This window comes from Corylus avellana, chromosome ca1, assembly GCF_901000735.1.
Source record: "Corylus avellana chromosome ca1, CavTom2PMs-1.0".
NCBI lineage: Eukaryota > Viridiplantae > Streptophyta > Magnoliopsida > Fagales > Betulaceae > Corylus > Corylus avellana.
Window position 1 is genome coordinate 49,464,820 of NC_081541.1, and position 4,486 is coordinate 49,469,305.

At 30.9% G+C, this 4,486-nt stretch overlaps 1 protein-coding gene across 1 annotated transcript; it reads right to left on the bottom strand.

The window, feature by feature from the left end:
- Positions 1-294: 294 nt before the first annotated feature.
- LOC132166908 (cytosolic sulfotransferase 12-like) lies at positions 295-1,960 on the bottom strand. The gene is made up of 2 exons (XM_059577766.1): positions 1,585-1,960; positions 295-1,086 (listed from the first exon to the last, which is right to left on the bottom strand). Exons 1-2 carry the CDS (start codon positions 1,937-1,939, stop codon positions 458-460), a joined length of 984 nt encoding a protein of 327 aa, XP_059433749.1. The 5' UTR covers positions 1,940-1,960; the 3' UTR covers positions 295-457.
- Between the last annotated feature and the right edge of the window lie 2,526 nt (positions 1,961-4,486).

Below are 4,486 nucleotides of genomic sequence, written 5' to 3' on the forward strand. Positions count from 1 at the left end.
AAGAGAAATTCATTATCAAAAGATGAAATATAAAATAGTAGGGAAAAAACCAGTTAAAGCTCAAAGCTCTAATACACCAAAATCACACTCTCATACAAAAGATAGGAAAAAAAAAATCCTCAAAAAATATAAAATAGTGGGGAGAAAACCACTTAGGCTCTGTTTGGTAAAAGCCTCCACTATTCCTCAAAAAAATTCAACTTTTAACATTCTTAAAATAAAAAAATAAAAAAAAATTGCCAAAGGGAATACACCAATTGCTAGGAAACAAATTCTTAAGCCAAGTAGAAAAAGCAAACTCGATCTTGAGCCCACGTGACATTACTTCAAATCATACCGGCCACAACAAAAGAAAACAAAAAGTACAAGCTGATGGAGAGATTAGAGATAGAAACAATCATTACATAAATGTTGGCATATGATAGATAAAGAAATTGTATTGCATAGCAGCAGAAGTTTACTGAGTTTGAGCAACACCATTCTCTAAAGCATGATCCACAAGAACTAAGCCAGACCCCTCCAACTTCATGCTGCAAATTTCATCGATCCGCTTCCCCATTTCCTGTGTCAAGGTGTTTTTCCAGCCCCCAACAACACCATTCCTGAAGAAAGAACTGTTTGGCATCCCAACCCACGGATCCACACCATTTTTGTTTACTTCCAAGTTCTTCAGCCTCTCCAAGCTACACCTCCATATCAGCTCCTCCGCCTCTTTCTCCTCTGCAAATGGCTTTCCTAGAAATGAAGCAAGCCTTTTTACTTGCTCTTTTGGGTTCCTTTGCAGCTCCTCGTACTTGAGAAAAAGTATTTTTTGAGGCATCTTTAAGCTCTCATTCCAGTACTCTAAAACATGGTCGAAAAAAGGCCCAAAGTGGAAAACACCATTGCAGAAGCTCTCAACAGTGTTTTCTAAGGGATATGGACCTTCTTCTGGTGTCCTAAGCTTGTTGAAGAAATGCCACATTGAAACCAAAGTGTCTTTTGGGTTTCTGGTTATGTAAACAATCTTGCACTTTGAGCTCTTGATGGACTCAGGAAGGGCACTATAAGGCAAGTGGGTGTGGAAGAGTCTCGGAGATTTCATGCCTGCTAGAATATAAATTAAACGATTAAATTTTCAATTTTTTTATTAATTTGAGCTTATAGAATAGAAAAATGATTGTTACACAATTATGATGATTTGACGGTAGAAACCAGTTATTAATTCTTTTAAATTATACAAGTTCTTGTTGATATAAAAGCTAATTTTTACTGTCACGTCATCTCATAGGTGGTTTTAAAACTCACATATGGATGTGAAAAAATTGTGTAAAGAAGTGGAAATAAATGTAACATTATTCAAATAGTATTACTCTTTAGAATAAGTAGTGATTTAACATGGTATAAGAGTCAAATGTTATAAATTCAAACCCTATCTCCATTACCACCAACGTGCTAGTCTCACTTATTAAAGGAAACGTGAAAAGAGGAATGTTAAAGAGTAATGTTACATACACTCCCACTTTCACGTTTTCTTATGTGGTTTTGTGTATCATTTTTCGTGTTAAAATATAATTTTTGAAAAAAGTAGTGATTTAACGGTACCCGAGAGATCAGGAGGAGGCTTTGCAGTGTAAACCTGGACTTCCAATGTCTGCACATAGAATGCAGGGTGCTGTAGGGCCAAAAGGTCCTCCTCATCCTTCTTGAGATCAACATCACATTTCTTCTGCATAATGCAAAAGCAGAGGGCTTTGAGCCAAGTGCTGCCTGTTTTCATGGCAGAAGCCAAAATAACATCATCATCATGAGCTTCAAACTGAGAGTGAGAGGCGATTGCAGCTTCAAGGTGACGGGGCCTGTACCAGAAACCATCCCTTTGGTAGAGCTCAAGGCCCTCAAAAAAGGTTCCCTTAGGAAGATGGTCTAGTAGAAGCTTTGTTGAGGTAGGTGGATCCATGACAAGTGATTTGGAATTTGGTAGTTGTCTATAGTCCATGAAATTGTAGAATTTCCTCTTTTATTTATAGTAGGTAGAAACCTAGCTACCTACCTAACAGAGTCTGACAATAATAGAATCTTTTCTGATCAGAATTTAATATTCTTACATACAATATGTGCATGATGGGAACATATTCTTTTCATCTCAAATCAAAGGGAAAAAGTAATTTAAAAAAGAAAAAGAAAAAACTTTATAAAGAATTATAAAGGGAAAAATTTATGTATCGCTCTCAAACTATCACTCAATTGACAATGTTATTCTCAAGCTTTTAATTGTGACAATGTCTCTTTTAAACCACCAAAACATTGTCCATCTCCTCCAAAACTAGTAATAAGACAAAAATACTCTTATAAATTTTTCAATAAGACAAAAATACCCTTAAAAATTCAAAAAATAATTTTGATTTTTTAAAAAAACGAAAATTTTTAATTTAAAAATAATATTAAAAAAAAAATTTTAAAATGAAAATGAAAATTTTTTCTAAATTGAAATTTTTATTTAAAAAACGATTTTTTTTATTTAGTTTTAAAAAACGAAAATTTTTATTTTTTTTAAACGTAAATTATTTTTTTTAAAAAAAAATTATGAAACAAAAATTTTTGAAAAAAAAAAACGAAAATTTTCAATTTTTATATAAAAAAAAAAAAATTGGCCACCGTTTGGATTTTTTTTTTTTTTGGTTAGTTTTAGGTTTTTTTAAGAAGTTTTAGTGTTTTTGTTTTTATTGTACTAAGGGTAATTTCGTCATTAGGGGAACATTGACAATTTTTGGTAGTTTGGTGGGAACATTGTCAATTTGGTGGTAATTTGAAGGGGGTATGTGGACTTTCCCCAATTATAAACTACCACACGATTTAAGAAAATTCCTCCAAACCTCTCAATTTCACTCTCCGAAGTTTCAATTTGACGCAATCCACCTACCCTCTATCTGTGTTTGGATGTTAAAAGTGATGAAATGACCTTTATATACCTTAAACTTTTATAAAATTCCAAATTTACCCTTAATTTTAAATTGAAATTAAAAAAAAAAAAAGGATGGTAATTTGGTCTTCTTAGTGGTTTTTGTTAGGGTTTAACGGCAAAAAGTTGATGGAGGGGGTCAATTGCATCAAATTGAAAGTTTATAGGGGTGAAATTGAGAGTTTTTAAAATTTGGGTGGGGTCTTCTCAAAACGCATGGTAGTTTAGAGGTCCTAAATGAAGTTATCCATATTTTTATTGTCAAAATTTAAAGTTATGGACCTAGGGTATGTATCCAACAGTGTATATAAAATTAATATTGGAACATTTTATAAAAAATTAAATAATATGAAATCATGTATACCGTTAGATACACAAACTTTAAATCTTGACCATAAATTCATTTAATTTGAAATGGAGAAGATTCCTGTTCTACATGATTGCATGTAGTAAAGTTAGTGAACACATCTAATGGTGTATATGAAGTAATAATTAAATAATGTAAAATTATGTATGTTGTTAGATGCATCAACTTCAAATTTTGACCATAAAATAGATACTATTCATTTAATTTGAAATGGAAATCATTTTCGTACGTGATGGCATATAGTTAATGTATCAGAATGATGTGTCATTTTGTATATTATTAAATGTAACAATATTAAATCAACCATAAAATGACTCATTTGTATTTCAAGTGGTGTGGAATGGATACTAGGATCTTTGCCCGTAGGAAAAATAAATGATGTATTTATTATTATTTTACACTCTCTTGACGTGACAATGACAAACTCACTTTTTCTTTGATTTCATTAATATTCTGACACTTTTATTTATGTATGGACGTAAAATAGAAAGTTAATATCTTAGACAATGTTTGAACAAATCTTTGCTTTTATATCATGCTAAATCATTAACTATCTTTGAAGATTATGTAAATAAATTTAATCATTTAATTAAAGTTGTATATGTTTCTTTTTGGACTATTTGATCCAAGGAACAATGAAAAGAATTTATAAACAATATTAGTTTTTCTTTTCCTTCAAATATTTTTAACTTTTACAATTTTTTTTTTTCTTTCTGAAATTGATGATTTTGTTGTAATCAAATAAGGTTATTGAACATCTCATCTCATCTCATCTAATTCTACCAAAAAAAAAATATATATATCAAATTTGGAATTACGCCCATCTCTGTTCTTTTATATGGAAAAATTAACTATGCGACTTGAGTTAGTACATGTTGAAACTTCCAATACAAATCTGATCTCTAGTCTCTACCATGGTTGCTTTAGGACAAGTGGTTATAATTTTATTTTGTTGTATTTAATAGTGCACATGATATGTTATTAATTTTTTAAAAAAAAATAATGTGACAACGTATTTATTATAGGGAAAATATATATAAACTCCTTAGGTCAACGCGCTTTTTTTAAAAACTCTTTGGAGTTTTTTTTTTTTTTGGAAGTTTAGTCCCTGGGTAACTCGAAACTACTAGAAACTCCCTACCGTCAATTTTTGTTAACTGCCGTTAGTCCACTCAAAA

What these genes read in the sequence shown, in the direction of transcription:
- LOC132166908 (XM_059577766.1), bottom strand. Translation starts at nt 1,939, where the DNA reads ATGGATCCACCTACCTCAACAAAGCTTCTACTAGACCATCTTCCTAAG. An exon ending in GCCTCCTCCTGATCTCTCGG is followed by an intron (nt 1,087 to 1,584) that starts GTACCGTTAAAT and finishes ATATTCTAGCAG; the next exon opens with GCATGAAATCTCCGAGACTC.